Consider the following 16,056-nt stretch of genomic DNA (forward strand, 5'->3'; position numbering starts at 1 on the left):
AATCCTCTCTTCCCTCCCTCCCCCCCTTCCCCACGTTGTCTTACGAAAATTTTTCAAGATGAATTTGGCAAAGGAAAGAAAAAGGACGTGAGTTCCATAGGTATTTTTTTAAAACTTATGAAGAGTTGTTCATGACGCGCAATAAAGAGTTCTCAAGTAATTGTTCTATTTTTACTCTGACAACAAAGCAGCCTTCTGTCACAAATTAAAAAAAGAAGACGTAACTCAGCTTTGAATGGCTTTTATGCAAATAGTTTGGTTATTGAACAGGAGAATACCGCTCATCTGTCTAATTATGACATCCAAATGGTGGGAAACATCGTCGATATCTTGATGATTAGTAAAACCTCCTCAGTCTTAAGTCGTAATTTTTTAGTTTGGTATATGTCTGAAAGCCAGAAGCTATTATTCTTTACACTTAGTTTTAACTTGATACCCATAGCATGAGCACTCGATTTTTTACTTTTTCATTTCATACTCATTTGCTTTCAATGACCATGTTTGTTTCCTCCTTTTTTAGTTTTTTTTTTTTTTACCTTGTCTCAGTCTCGTTGCCAATCTTTCGTGAAAATAAAGACTTGAAATCGAAACCAGGAATGATATCACAATAAAACATCGAGTAGATTAGAAACACATTGAATATTAGTACTTCATTTGGGGCACTATGATTCATATCCCATGTTTTTAGCTCTTCATTTTGCATGTCTCCTCTCAAAGCAGCTGAAGACATCTGGCTTGGTTTAGACTAAATATTTGCATGCATCTTCAAATTGACAAGCTTTCAGCTTGAATAAAACCGCGTGGAATTGAACTTTTCATATAAACGAGTAACTTCCCTCGTAGCAAAATGGCGGATGATGAACGTACACGACATTCTACGTATTTCATTAATGTCGTCTTGAGCGCCCTTTCAGCAGCATTGATAGCGATCGTTTTCAACAGTATAACAATTCAAGCCATACGGAAAACTTCCTCTTTACCAGAACCTTTGAAAATGTTGCTGCTGAATCTTGCCGTCTCTGATCTCGCAGTCGATTTAGTAGCTCAGCCGTTGTTTATTGCAAGTGTCTGAAGTAACCTTGATATCAAAAGTTTATGGCTCATCCAATTTGCAATCGCTAACATTTCGTTCTTTAGTATCATGGCACTAAGTCTAGACAGATTCCTGGCTATTCATCTCCACCTCAGATATCGCGAACTTGTGACCCACAAACGCGTTCTTTGTCAGGTAATCTTAGCATGGGTGCTCAATGCTATTCTTTCATCCGTTTGCGTTTGGGTCACTACTGATGAATCAAAATTAGTCAACATCAGAATCATCTTTTGGAGCCTTTGCTTCATTTTCATAACCGTTACAAGCTTCAGACTTTACATTTTCATTGTGATTCAGTTTAAAAAAGGGGTTCGGTTCAAAGGCACTGTGGATAAATTAGTAGAATAAAATTATGCGATATGAATTCATAAGGCCTCAAGGTCTGCCTTCAGCGCTGCTCATTGGCTAACGTGGCATTATTTCTCATTTACTCTTTATTTAAGTCAGTCTCATTTCAAATCTTTTATGAATATAAATGTTTGCACCCGAAGCGTGAGACGACATCACAAGAAAAAAAAACAGACTAGAACGGGAATTCATTGGATCTCACCAGTTTACTTAGAAACTTACTAATCGGCACACTGTCGCTTTGAATTTATTCATAACCCAAGTTGTAACCCGCCATCATGCTCCTATCAGGAACTTAAGACATCTGGCTTGGCTTGGGCATAAAACATTACCGTATATTGCTAAACTGTTATTCGCTCAGCTCATACTCTGTTAAACCGTTCCGCCGGTAACCATCGAAATTTGTTCAAAATTTCATGTGACATATCAGGAGTGGTACAAATCAAATTGAACGCGTGTGTCCATGCAGCTGACAAGCTGAATCAGCCATAACGCCTAAAATTGATTTTATAAAACTGGAATGCCTGTTAAATTGTATATACGAGATCTTCTATTCGTGATTCCGATAACTCTCCATATAGCTAATTTAATGCTAGCTAATAGAGATATACTTGGATGAGAATATATGACCATCTGAAATTCATAAACTATAACGTCATCACAAAACGCTGGAAAGATGGTAAAGTTTCATCCGCTACAGCGCGCTTTCAAAATATTTATTTATTTTTTGTAGATTTAACTTTTACATGCATTCCCTCAATACTTTTAAATAGAATTTTGAGGAGCGCGACTTGGTTAGTTACCTAACTTTGCAAATTATTCTGAATACCAAACGTCACAGGTAGTGTGATACCTTAAGGACGTTGAAAGGTTGCTTCTAAAATTAATTATTTTACTAGAATGTTCCATATTTGAAGATACTTATTGTGTCCTGTGAAGAGGAAAACAATTCAGAAGCTCCAAAGCCACAAGTGAACGATATCACAACGATATACTTGTTGTTTATTTCACAGAAATATTTGCTTGTGTCGAAAACTCGACTAACCAGCAAAGGAGAGGTTTTCTGCAAAGTGAACACACGCTTAAAACAAACGAAATTACAACATAAACAACTGAAATGGTAAACTCACCGACTGTTCGAGCTTAGGGTTTACAAACAACCACAATACACGGAACAAAACATTTTTGGAATGAACGCGATGATTTTCCCCTTCAAAGCACATAGGCGATTGCCCAGATGTTCACGTAAACATAGGCCCGCAATGGGAGCTACAATACTGCTTTTTTTTTTTAATAAAAAAGAATGACGTTTAAAATGACGTTTAATACTCCTTGAAAGACTTTGTATAAACTTCCTCAACCCTGGAGGAACACCAGACCAAACTACCTAAAAATCAGAATACGTTTTACTGTGGAGATCAATCAAAACTGAGTTATATATGACTTTACAACTCAAAACATTTAAACCATCTGTCAGAACATCTTTAAGTTTCAGTGATCTTACACGGAAATATCGTTCACGCACATCAAACTATTATAAACTCTTCTGAAAATTTCTACGGCCAAAATGGAACATCGTTGCACTTGAAAAAGCCTCCATGTGACCAGTTTAGGGATCAGGACGAAGGTACCCTTATTGTCTAATTGATTTTGACTTTTGCTATAACTTGGAATAAACGTGGCATAACAAATTTGCAGAGACCATCTGACCATCAGAGTCAATAAATACACTTTTGAAACTGTCATCGATTTTCAGTAAATTCATCGCGTAAAATTATCAATTATCGGGGCATAACAAATTTGCATCTGACCATCAAAGTCAGTGAATCTCGCTTTTGAAACTGTCATCAGTTTCTGTAAATTTATCGCGTATAGTGATCGATTATCATTGTTTACAAACAGAATTGGTTTTCAATGGAAATTCTACCATACGAAATGCTTCCGCGTAAGAGAATTCAAACTGACGTTGTTGTCATTATTATGTAAATTCAAAAGGCAATTCAATTTTCATTTCATTTTCGGATGTTCATATAAAACAAAAACAAACGAGAAATAAAGAATCTTAAAGTCTTCATCAATTGGCCTTCTCCCTTGCTTTATAAACATCATACTCGGAGGACATATTACGAGAAAAAGGTTTTCCCTAATTAATTTTTGCAGGTTCACGGGAGGTAGGCCCCCAAATGGTTTGGCAGATGGCAATTAATATCAAAATTCATCAATCAAGATCGCCGGGAAGTCATAGATAATTTAAAGCTGCTTTCGTTCACGAGAAGTTACCATTTTGTCCACTGTTAGTCTCCTGGTCGACTATCCTCGCGTTTGATCTTCATCTGCGTCCTAAACAATGACAAGCGCTGAGGGTCCCGATCGTTCATCGATAGTCGCCAATTGTGTGCTCAACCCATTGTTATCCTACACCGCCATCACATTGAACATCATAACAATTTACGCAATGAGAAAAACCTCGTCGCTACCGAGGCCGTTAAGGACATTTCTACTGAGTCTTGCTATCTCAGATCTTGGTGTTGGTATATTTGTACAACCTTATTACGTTGTGCTTTTAGTTAGAGGGTTGAAAAGCCCCGATCTTGTTGACGATTCAACAAATAAAGCCATGCATGCCATCGCGGATACCCTCTCCATAGTTTCAATTATCAGTGTTTTCGCCCTCAGCATGGACAGATTCCTCGCTGTACATCTTCATCTCAGATATCAGGAGCTTATCACTCACAGACACTCTGTTTTGGCTGCGATATCAATCTGGATGTTCAGTGTATTTCTTGGAGTATCTGGACATTTTTGGATACCCCCCTCCCTTGTGATTTTCCTTCCTGTTGTCCTTGGGTTCTGTTTTATGTGCACAGGATTAGTTTACTGCAGGATTTATTTTGCTGTACGGCGCCACACGAGGGAAATTCAGTCCTTGCGAGTGCGGCGAGCCGAGCAGGATGACGGTGACATGGAACAAACCGCAAGGATGAGGAAAATTGCTATTACTACATTTTACGTGTATCTTGTGTACTTGGTCTGTAATTTGCCTGAATACTGCACTAGTATTGCTACTACTGCCAATAACGAGCGTAGCGTTGCTTTGAAAACTTTTCGGCTTTACAGTTGGACTCTTGTGTGTATGAATTCATCGCTAAACCCCATTATTTACTGTTGGAGTATGAGGCACATTCGACACACCATCATTAACACTCTCAAAAATATACACCTGTGCGGAAAGTGAGCGACACAGAAAAATAACAAGTCGAACTCCTATGGCTATTGCACCTGACAGTTATTATGTGAGTGGATACAATAACACAACTTGATAAGCTTTTTGAACTAACAGCCTGCATAAAGTAGTAATAAAATGGTTTACTTGTAATATTCAAAACTGATCTCTAGTAATAAGGAAAAAATCACCGTAGGGAGCCTGTCTAAACGAGAATATTGGTGCAATTTTTGCTGTTGCTCCTCTGCTAATAACATTGGCACAGAAAATAAGTGCTTTGTATTTATGATAGCCTAATTTAGATGCAACATGAAAAGGCACACATCAAAGCGTGACGGTTGCTATTGTACATATCTTAAAAGGAAATTTCTACGTAATTTGAATACAAATGTTAAGCATGGTGATAATTGGAATTAGAATAGAGAGCTTCAGCTATCTACGTTTTCTAGTTCTACGATATATTAGAGAGCTATCACATAAAAAAAAAATCAAACAAAAAACACCTCAATTTTCATGGCTCAATAATTTTGCATCGATGGAAAAACAAAGAACTTTTGACTGATACAGCGTTGTCGCTCAGCCAAAAACCATATAATTAAACTTTGAATTGACCTTTTAGTTGCTTCCACAGTAGACGCCGACAACTCTCTGACGAAATGAATTCAGGCAAAGTGTTTTTTTTTTTTTAATTCTGTCGCTTTTCCTCGAGTGGAAGCTTTTATATTTTCATTTTACGCTCTTTTAACGGTTGTTTTACACTTCGGGTTTATAAATCTTGAAACAAATAAAGATCCAGAATATATTATCTGACCCTTCCTTCTTAAACGAATCCAAATGAGATTAGATACACACACGTCTCGTAGTTCTCGCAGCAGTTATTGGACATAAACAAATAAGAGGAAACCCACTAACCGGATAATGCCTAGAACATTTGTATTTATAGAAGTGTTTATTTGGCATCGATCATGTAAAAATCAGAATCATCATGAAACTTAGGCTCGGCCAAACGCTATCAAAATCTCAACGCAAGATCTTGCAACGTTGTTGCGCGCAACGTGTTCCACACCTTTGGCCACCCCATTAAATTCTTGGTTGGTGTTATTTCAAGCGGTCAAATTTTTGGTGCAACATTTTTGGATGTTGCAAAATATTGCTCTCGTTTGGCCAGGTTCTTCACAACATTTTGCATCACACGATCCAACAATGTTGCGTTGAAATGTTGCGTGCGTTTAGACGGGCCTTGAAAATATTATTCGGTTTTAAGTACCTCAGAGGACTTGAGATTATAGTTGGATCAAATTTCTTTATGAGTAATGCACGCCATTGTTTTGTTTGTTTTTAGGTTTTGTTCTGAGAATGGCACGCATCCTTACAAAATATTTCGGTTTAAATTGGCCAAATATACCCGCAGTTTATTGTCATTCAAGCCAACCCTCCGCCTACACAGCCCACCGCTTATTATACCAAACAACCCTCTTCCCACACAAAAATATTATTAAGAAGTCTGCATTTCGATTTTTCCGTTTTACAGCGCTCGATACATAAAAGTAGAGCGCGATATATACTGAGTTAGGGAAATGCAAAGACTACGCTTTCACCCTTACAAGCCTGTTTCTAAGATCACTAAGAAAATTATTAGATATTTTGAAGTAAAAACGGTATTTTGTTTATTTTGTTACAGCTGAATAGAGCCTCAATCGAAAGCCCCTATATATTATGAAAGAAGAAATTATCCCCTACTCAAAATATGAGTCATTTACTTTCATGGAAAACTGAATCGCAGAATAAAAAACCCGCAGTATAATACACGCATCACCCGCGTGTTTTTAGTAGAATGTGCGCTGAGTTTGACTAATGGTCGTGGCTGGTGGGTCGTGGGTACAAGTCGTGGGTCGTGGGTGTGGGTGTGGGTAAAAGTCGTGGATGTGATTAATACTTAACAATAACAAAAATCACTTAAAATATTAGTTATAATAATACATAAAGATTATAAATTCCTTGTCATTGTATCAGCTCGGTTTCAGTGAGCCTAATATTTCATTGATCTCATCCAACAGAATTAATTCATTTCATCCAAAAAGAAAAGTGAAACCAAAGACAAAGCCATTATTTGCAGGATGATGTAATCTCTTAAAATGAGGGTCATTCCAAAGAGTTTGAGGAGTTTTGTTCAGGTCAAACGCTTGATCAACACACAAAAATATAAAGTTACACTGAAAAGAGAGAAGGGTTAAACTTAAAAGAACAACGTTTTCAGAACATGAAAGAAGCTTAGAGGATCGGAAACACAGCTATTGGCCGTGTTCTTGAAATAAAATTAAATTGTGCTCTCAGTGTCGGTTAAAAATAAATGAAGTTTCAAAATTAAAAGTATATCCCTCTGTTGGTTAGGGAAAATAAAACTTGCGTTGATCAATGACATTCAGACAAAGAGCCGAATGCTACATCAATTGTCATCTCCGTATCGCGTACCATCTACACAGCATCTAAGAAAAAAAATGAAGTGACACAGCGAACTGTTGCAAGATAAGCCGATATGTAGATAGCAACGTTGCAAAGTTAGTTGCAGGTCTGGAGATGTTGGCTCCAAGGTTTTTCCAAGGCACGAAAATGTAAAACCTCTGGTATCCAGTGTGCGGTACAATCGACAACCGGAAATCGCAAGCCAATGTTAAATTGGTCACAACTGGCGTCGGTGACAAGAAATTAAACTAAGAACCAATTACTAAAATCTTAAAATTTTTCTTCTTCCATTTACTGGCCAGGTCCTTTTCTAAATCATAAAATAAACTAGATATGAAGAATTACTGAAATAAGTAGATTAATAAATAAAGAGGTTCTAATAATTTCAATTCTTCAACGATTCATTTCTTATCTGACAGACCGGACTCTGCAGAGTTGCGAAATGTGACGTACTCAAGAAACATACCTTTCATTGTTCGTCAAGAAGTATTGCATTACTTCACGGTAGCTAATGACAGTCATGTTTCACGTCTTGTTTTGAGACGCTTACAGGATAAATTTTTGGAAAAGAAGAATAACAACGGTTCAAGTCACGTTTCGCAAAAAAAGCCAGTCATCTCGTAATTTCCATGAAGAAAAGGCGATTCAACGTTCACGGCGATATAACCAAATCACGTTTAAAACCAGCCAAAGGGCCCTTCACGATCACGAATAAAACCCTTTTCCCCTACAAACATAACAGTAATTGATTATTAGTAGTGGTACTATTGACATTATTAAATATGAGCTCTTAACGATTAATTGTTATGTATTACCCACACCCACACCCACACCCACGACCCACGACCTGTACCCACGACCCACGACCATTAGTCAAACTCATGTGCGCTCAGATCACTATCGTCAGAGTGTGACTGTCCCTACCATAAGTGTTTCCAAGGGGCAGAAAAGTGACGTTGATTATTTCCGCTGAAAAACCGGTCTCGACGTGTGGAGCCATCATAATCTACTTCACATACGTATATCATAAACGCATTCGGAGACTAATTAATCCTTTTACTCTGAATAAATACCGCGAGGCTTGTCTAGTCTGTAAAATTCTTTCAGCGTAGAAGAAGCCGAACTAAAACTGATCACTCAACTATTTTACTCGAAAATGAATACCCAACATAACTTTTTTATAAAAAATAAAACACATAAAAAGTTAATATACAGAATAAATCCAATGTCTGACTAAACGTCTGACTAAACGTTCATAATTTAACTGAATAAAGCTGCCGCCATCAGATTAAACAAAAAAAAAAGACTGAGAAAGTCTAAGAAGAGCCCTTGAACCCAGGAGCAACATTTCATAATATAGTGAGGCTAATGAGCGTGCTTAGAAGGACGTTTTGTTGTCAGCGACAATGATAGGCACCTCAACATGCTGAGCGGGTGATGATATCCGTTCAGGTCGTCTTGAGAAAAATATCTATTATGTGTATATTTTCGAAAAGTTTCCACAGCTTCATGAATGTTTAACAGGGCCGACAGTAGTGTCTAATAAAGTCAAAATATAGGAAAAGCTTGTTCCGCATTCAAACCAGTTTTACTCCCTGAGTAAATAAAAAGACCATAAAATTGGTATTGGATTTTCGAGCATTGTATTGCGCCGTTTGGCTGTATAAAATTTGGCTCCTCAGTTTTTTGTTTTTTCTATACTTTTGTGGTTCATCCCTTTCGTTCTAAGGTTGTTAACACGTCTTTAACGCTATGGCTATGAATTACAGCCGATCTACACTGCTTTCCCTCAGATTCTGGTGGAAAAATTCGACACAACTTATCAAACCTTTGCGGCGTTCTGAATGGACCGCTTGCAAATTTGTTGGAATCTTAAAACCAACCAGAGGAATACGCGGCGGGATCCAACGCAAACTACAGGCGGATCACAGAGTTAACCATATTCTTCCAGTTATCTCAAGACGAAAACAGTTCGACATTAGGGTTCTGTCCTGGTGTACCGGTTCACAAGGGAATTACCATTGTTCTTTCTTTGTTTAGGAGTCATTGGTTAGCTGTTCTGTATTGTTTGGTCTTTTGTATCGGCTCTTGTGAACCGGTACACGAGGACAGAACCGACATTAGCTATCCAAGGGCCAAGGGAAAGCATGATTCAGTAAATCATGGGAACTTATTAAATATTCAAAATCACACCTCTTCGACTCCATCAAGATCTGAAGTCGATAGCGTGACCACAAGCTCCCTTGGGAGGCCTCACTTTGTTCCATCGATCTTTTTGTCCAACACAATGTCCTTGGCGCCTAAAATTGATGAAATTGCTCACAATCTAAACAACGTTAATGCTGATATAGCCCTTTTTACTGAAACCTGGCTGAGTGGCTGTGTTCCTAATTCCCCGATTAACATCAAAGGCTACCAGCTTTTTAGGCGCGATCGTGTCGGCTGGCAACATGGAGGTGTGTGTATGTACGTTAAAGATTCGATCCAGTGCAAGGTTCTATCTGATTTTCATCATGAGGATCATGAAGCTCTCTGGGCCGACCTTAGGCCCATCCGATTACCGCGTGGATTCTCCAACATTATCGTGGGCGTGGTGTATCAACCCCCTGACGCCAACGACTCCGCTATGAGGGATTATTTGGTGACATCCTTAATGTCTCTTGAGGCTAAATGTTCTAACTGTGCAATTATTTTGGCTGGCGACTTTAACCGGTCGCTCCTTCCTATGGTCCAATCTGCTGTTAAGGCCTTTCACCTCAAGCCTACTGTCTCATTTCCCACTAGAGGTAATAATACTCTGGATCAAATTTTCACCAACTTCCCTGAATTTTTCTCTGCTCCATGTAGCCTTCCTCCCTTTGGTCTATCTGACCACCTGTCTGTGTATATGGGGCCGGGAATCAGGGAGACGCCCTCAAAATCTAAATATAAGATCATCCTCTCCAGAGACAAAAGACCCAGTAAAAGAGCCAGTGTGGGCAGATTTTTTCTTCAAGTGCCTTGGTCTGATCTTCTCTCACCTGATCTGTTATCTGAACTTAAGCTTAGAACTCTCACTGACATTATTAACCTTGGGCTGAACACGATCATGCCCGGGCGTTCTACAAAGGTGTACGAAACTGACCGGCCTTGGTTGTCTGTACATCTCAAACATCTGATTGCCCGTCGTCAGAAGGCATTCGCATCCGGGAACCAGTACCTATTTAAGATCTTAAGAAACAAAGTGAATCGAGAGCGCAAGCGCTGTCGGAGGGTCTATTACGAGAACAAGGTTGATAGCCTGCGCGCTTCCAGGCCTCGTAATTGGTGGAAAGAAGTGAAACAGCTTTGTGGCTCCACTAAATACATACATACATACATACTTTATTGCATAGCTCCCCCCTGGGGGCTCTTCCGCCATACATGAATATAAGATATTAAGTCATAAAAACGTCATAATAAGATAACATGATAAAAAAAAAAATTAAAAAAAAATAAAAAAAATTAGCTTATATTTCAATACTAAAGTCACATGTTACGAATTAAAAATATTCTTAAAAATTTTCTTTTTAAAACCACTTAGGCTATCTGTGTCTCTGATAAATTTGGGTAAAAAATTATAGCTTTTAGCCCCACGGAAGGCAAAAGCCCTTTGCCCAGCCGCGATCCTGCATTTGGGCAACGTAAGCTCGCTCTTCTGTCTGGTATCTCTTTGGTGAATTTCGGAACGTTGTTAAAATCGTTCACAGAGATAGTTAGGAGTCAAGTTGTTGATGCATTTATAAACCATAACTGAGTCATTAAAAAGTAGTTTTTTCTTTACGTTAAGCCATTTAAGGGACTTCAGTGCTTCTGTGATGTGATCGTACTTTTTCAAGCCAGTCACGATCCTGCAAGCGTAGTTCTGGACTAACTGAAGTTTTTTGATATTCTTATTACTTGTGTTGCTCCAAACTGTCGAACAATAAAAAAGTTTGCAAAAGACGAAAGCATTTATGAGGTATATCAGAGTGCTTCGATCCAGTAAATGTTTTATCCTATTGACTCTCGTTAATTTAAACATACAGTCTGATACCGTTTTAGTGATATGCTCATTAAAGTTAAGATGGCAATCAATGTGCACTCCCAGGTCCTTAACTACGGTCACAGGCTTGATTTCAGTTCCCAATATTGTGGCACTTGGAAGAGTGGCAGGTAAAGTTCTCATTAGTTGGGGGACGCCCACATAGAGAAGTTTTGTTTTATCAGGGTTGATGAGCAGCGAATTTCTACAACACCAACTCAATATTTCTTCGAGATCTTCGTTTACAGCAGAGATAACGTCTTGAAGTTTGTTTGAGGGGAACCCGAGGAAAATTTTTGTGTCATCCACATAGCCCAGAGGTTTGCAGTGTTTTGGAACCCGAAAGAGATCATTTACATATAATGTAAACAATACTTGGCCCAGGATGGATCCTTGCGGTACTCCGACTGTTAAGGGTAGAGGGCTGGACAAGGTATCCTGAATCTTTACAACTTGTTGACGTTGTGTCAAATAACTCTCAAACCAGGTACAAGCTATTTCCGATAAACCAACGTTGCGAAGTTTTCGCAACATCAAGTCATGTCGAATGCTATCAAAAGCTTTGGACATATCCAAGAGAACGATAACCGACATCTTTCTGTGATCCATGTTATTTAGTAGTTCGTCTGTGAAATAAAGTAATGAGGTCTCGGTTGAGTGAAATTTTCTGTTTCCGCTTTGCATTTGATATATTATATTGTTTGAGTCAAGGAAGTTGACTAGTTGCGAGTGAGCTGCTCTTTCGCATACTTTAGATAAAATGGGTAGTAGTGAAATTGGTCTTGTGTTGGCAGGTTCCTCACTGTCGCCTGATTTAATGATTGCAACGATTTCTGCTTTCTTCCATTGTAGTGGAAAACTGCCCAAAGAAAAGGAGTTGTTTATAAGACTAGTTATGATGGGAGCAATAACTGGTGAACTATCTTTCAGAATTTTTGCATTTACTTTGTCGCAAACGGGAGCTTTGTTAGACGGTATACTCATAATAATCTTCTGCACATCGTCCGTAGTGATGGAACGAAACATAAACAAGGTATTTTGACCAGAGCTGCGAATGGATTCACACGGATGAATTCCCTCAGTGTCTCGGGAGTTGAGATTATGTTCTTCAGCAAGGTCCGTGGCTTTCAAAGCTGTCACTTTTCCCACATTAGCATAAAATTCATTGAATTTATTTGCCAGAAGGAGTGGATTTTCAACAGCGGCTAATGGAGCGTTTTTCTTGGGAAGACAACGGTTAAGAATTTTCCAAATCGAGTTGGAGTTTCCATTCGATTTTGAGATTTCAGAACGAACATGTTCTTTTTCGGCAAGCTTGATTTCATGTTTGACCTCCTGACGGAAAAAGCGATAAGCATTCCAGTGCAATTTGTCGTTGGTTTTCATCGCCTTTTTATGCCACATATCACGCGTGTTCATTAGTCCTTTGATCTCTGGTGTAATGAATGGATTAGGCCTTGAATTTATCCTGATACGTTTAATTGGGGCGTGCTCGTCTAAGACCTGAAGAAAAAGGCAGTTAAAGGCGTTAACTTGATCATCAGGATCTTCAAAAAGATTAACGATATGAAAGGGAACATTTGCCAAATCGTCAATAAAGCCATTACGATCGTAATTTTTATATGTTCTCGTGGTTACATATTTTCCGTGGCCTTGGTGTCTTAAACTTGAGTGTTAAGCTAACCAAACTATGATCACTAATTGCATACTGTATCACTTCGCAAGCGTAGATGCTATTTTCGTTTGTAGTCAGAGCAACATCGATGAGTGATTCAGTATTTTCGGTTACTCTTGTTGCGGTCTTGACGAGTTGAGTTAGGCCAAAAGTCGAGCAAAAGTTGATTAGTGCGCGGCCCCCAGGATCAGTTGTTCCAAGAACATTACAATTAAGATCTCCAAGGATTAGCACGTTTAAGCCATGTAGCAAAGAGTCAACAAAAGTCTTACTTAAGTCTCCTAAGAAATCTATTGAGGCATCCGGTGGTCTGTAAACTGTGCAGAGAAGAAAAGATTTAAATTTCTTATACTGTACATTCATCCAAAGCTGTTGAAAATTCGATTCAGACGTTGAGGACCATTTTTCAATCACCGAGGCCTTATAAATATTTTTAATGTAAACAAGTAATCCGCCACCTCTCGTGCGTAGCCCTCGATCTTGCCTGAACGTCGTATATCCTGGAATAAGAATATCCGCGTCATGTATTGTAGAGTCCAACCACGACTCAGAAATAGTAAAAAGGTCATACTTGTTATTGATAATCATGTCTTTAAGAAGGTGAAAATTTTCGCGAGACGCCACAGAGCGTACATTAAGATGGGCGACGGACATGAGATGTTTTCGATTCTTCGTTGCTTGATTTCTGGTCGATTTGTTGCCTTGGTTTGTAGTTTCATTGCTGCCTGCTTTTCCTCGTATGGAGGGCCCAGGTTGCGGGTGAATGTCGCCAGACAAGAGGATGAGGTTAACCGCAAAGACGCCTCGAGCGTCAGGCATCGCCATGGTCGTTTGGCCATGTTTAGACCATTTGCAAATGGGAAACCTTCGCTGTTTACACCGCGACGAAGTTCGACGAAAGATAGTACAACGATTTGAATCAAAGGTGATATCTTTGCTGGTGCTGTCGAGGAGACGCGAGAAAAGAAATAGGATAATGAAGATAATGACAAAAGTCGAGGGACGGACGCAAACTTGACCGACCACCATCATGGCAAAACCTAAATCTACTGAGCGCGATCTGAAATCCAAGCTCCACAAAGATCTCGTATATGAAGATGCAGTTTTAGCTGAAAAAATTAACCAGGCGTTTGTCAGCGTAATGAAAGACTACTCGCCATTGGCAGTTGGCGCACGGGTGTCAGCAGATGATGATAATCCGATTGTAGTTACCGTGCAATCTGTCGCGAGGAAGCTTCGCGAGGTCAGCACTTCTCGGGCGAGTGGCCCAGATGACATTCCAAACTGGGTCCTTAAGGAATATGCTGATATCTTGGCAGTGCCCATTGCTGACATCTTGAACGCCTCTTTCTCTGAAGTCAGTGTACCTCGTGTATGGAAACTGGCCGACGTTCAACCGTTACCCAAAGCGCCAATTGTCTCGGACTTTAACAAAGATCTACGGCCAATCTCACTTACATCAACCATGTCAAAAATCGCCGAGAGCTTTGTTATCGAGAAAGCTCTGAAGCCCGTGGTGCTATCTCATATTGATCCAGGTCAATTTGGTTTCATCCCGGGCTCTTCCACTACGTTCGCGCTTATCTCGATGTTTCATCATTGGCTGCGCGCCACCGACGGCCCCGGGGCGTCTGTAAGAACCGCTCTACAGGACTTTCGCAAAGCTTTCGACTTAGTGGACCATAACATCTTGGTTGGTAAACTTCATACTCTCGGAGTTAAGCCAACTGCCATCAACTGGATTATTGATTTCTTGAGGGACAGAAAGCAAAGAGTTAAGCTCAACGGAGTTTACTCTGATTGGCTTAGTGTTCCTGCGGGTGTTCCCCAGGGGACTCGTCTTGGCCCTTGGTTATTCTTGGTGCTGATAAACGATCTTAAGTTACCTGATGGGTCGTTTGCTATGTGGAAATTCGCCGACGACACTACTGTTGCGGAAATAGTACTACCATCCAAACAAAGCGCACTTCAGCAAGCTGTCGACTTTATTAGCACCTGGTCTCAGGAGAACCGCATGAAGCTGAATCCATCTAAATGTAAGGAACTGCAGTCATGCTTTAAGAGATCTCCTCCAATTCATTCTCCAGTTGAACTCGATGGCTTTGCTTTCGAGTCTGTTAACTCGGCTAAAGTGCTCGGCGTTACCATAAGAGATGATTTCAAATGGAACGATCACATCTTTAATGTAACCTCAAAGGCTGCCAAAAGACTGTACCTCCTGAGTCAACTCAAACGTGCTGGTATCTGTGCGAGTGATCTTGTTTTATTTTACTGTAGTACCATAAGATCGGTTTTAGAATGCACATGTCAAGTATTTCACTCCAGCCTTCCGTTCTATTTATCCGAAGAGCTGGAACGTATTCAGAAGCGCGCCTTGCGCATTATCTTTCCTTATACAAGCTAAAAAAAAGCGCGCTCAAAGAGGCAGGCATCTCCTCTCTTTACGACAGGAGAGCACCTCTATCGTTTGATCTTTTTAATAACATTGTTCTTGACATTAATCACAAGCTCGCAGGTCTGCTCCCACCTAAAGCTGAGCACCACAGGCAGCTGCGCAACAATAGGAAGTTTAACGTGCCAGTGTGCAAGACTGATCGTCTCAAAAAAATTTTTATTGTTAGCCATAGCCTAAGGATGTAAATATATATGTTTAAGTATGTATATTTATTTAACATAAGATCATGCTAAGTTAAACTTTTTTATTAGATTTGTATATTTTTATTATTAAGATTTTTAAACTATTTTAACTATGAATTTTGTTTATTGTAATGTATATTATACACGTAATTCAGTCTTCGGACTGCGAGGTGTTTCTTTTTGATAAACGATCTATCTAAAAATAATTTTAATCGAAAGTTGACCTGAAAAGGAAAATGATTAATTTCATCCAGATAATAGACTTTCTTGTTATCACTACGAAAACATAAAAATGTATTCTCTTAAATATATGCTCAGTTCACTTGCAATAGGACTGAGAAGAAAAAAGGACTTTTATACTGCAATCGACAGAGATGTCAATGAACCAAAACATAAATTATGTTAAAAACGTCACAACAGCTTCCTCTTCCGAGAAATGCCTTTAATGGAGCAAACTTAAACCATTACATGAACTTTTACCAGCTCAGAGAGCTAAGAGCCTCAGGAAAAGGGGACATAATTACATCCTGCCTCTAGTTAGAACCGAACGTTTTAAACGTTGCTTTTTTTAATAG

At 39.2% G+C, this 16,056-nt stretch overlaps 1 protein-coding gene across 1 annotated transcript; it reads left to right on the forward strand.

The window, feature by feature from the left end:
- Window positions 1–3,788: 3,788 nt before the first annotated feature.
- On the forward strand, window positions 3,789–4,676 carry LOC148721405 (dopamine receptor 1-like). The gene has a single exon (XM_088736163.1). It carries the CDS (start codon window positions 3,789–3,791, stop codon window positions 4,674–4,676), a length of 888 nt encoding a protein of 295 aa, XP_088592289.1.
- The last annotated feature ends 11,380 nt before the right edge of the window (window positions 4,677–16,056 follow it).

Source organism: Stylophora pistillata, chromosome 10 (genome assembly GCF_964205215.1).
Source record: "Stylophora pistillata chromosome 10, jaStyPist1.2, whole genome shotgun sequence".
NCBI classification, from domain to species: Eukaryota; Metazoa; Cnidaria; class Anthozoa; order Scleractinia; family Pocilloporidae; genus Stylophora; species Stylophora pistillata.

Coding starts and splice junctions, on each gene's coding strand:
- LOC148721405 (XM_088736163.1), top strand. CDS start 3,789: ATGACAAGCGCTGAGGGTCCCGATCGTTCATCGATAGTCGCCAATTGT.